General features: G+C 61.8%; 1 protein-coding gene across 2 annotated transcripts in view; it reads left to right on the top strand.

Moving 5' to 3' along the window:
* Positions 1 to 288, top strand: part of CHLRE_11g481126v5 (uncharacterized protein) — a 5,092-nt gene that overhangs the window by 2,127 nt on the left and 2,677 nt on the right. For both annotated transcript variants that reach the window (XM_043067740.1, XM_043067739.1), the window contains exon 5: positions 128 to 175. In XM_043067740.1, coding sequence (XP_042919744.1) covers positions 128 to 175 — 48 coding nt within the window. The remainder of the gene's footprint in view (positions 1 to 127; positions 176 to 288) is intronic.

Genomic DNA, 288 nt, shown 5'->3' with positions numbered 1-288 from the left:
GTCATCTGAGCGACCTGCGTATACACACACACACACACCTGCCGTACACGACACACACACGCACGCATGTTGAGCACGCACACACATGTGTATGCTTCACCTCGTCTTCCTTATGCCGCGCACGCAGATCTCGCTGGTGTACGCCAGTGTGAGCGAGAGCGACATCATCCTCAAGGTGCGGGACTGGGGGGAGGGGGGAAGGGGGGTGGTGGGGGCTGGCGGCGTGTGTGTATGGGGCCGTGGGCGAGTGGCGGTCCTGGTTATGGGTTCCAACTGACACATGCGCGC

This window comes from Chlamydomonas reinhardtii, chromosome 11 (assembly GCF_000002595.2).
Source record: "Chlamydomonas reinhardtii strain CC-503 cw92 mt+ chromosome 11, whole genome shotgun sequence".
Lineage (NCBI taxonomy): Eukaryota > Viridiplantae > Chlorophyta > Chlorophyceae > Chlamydomonadales > Chlamydomonadaceae > Chlamydomonas > Chlamydomonas reinhardtii.
Note: the sequence above shows the minus strand (reverse complement) of the source record. Positions and strands in the feature narration are given on the sequence as shown.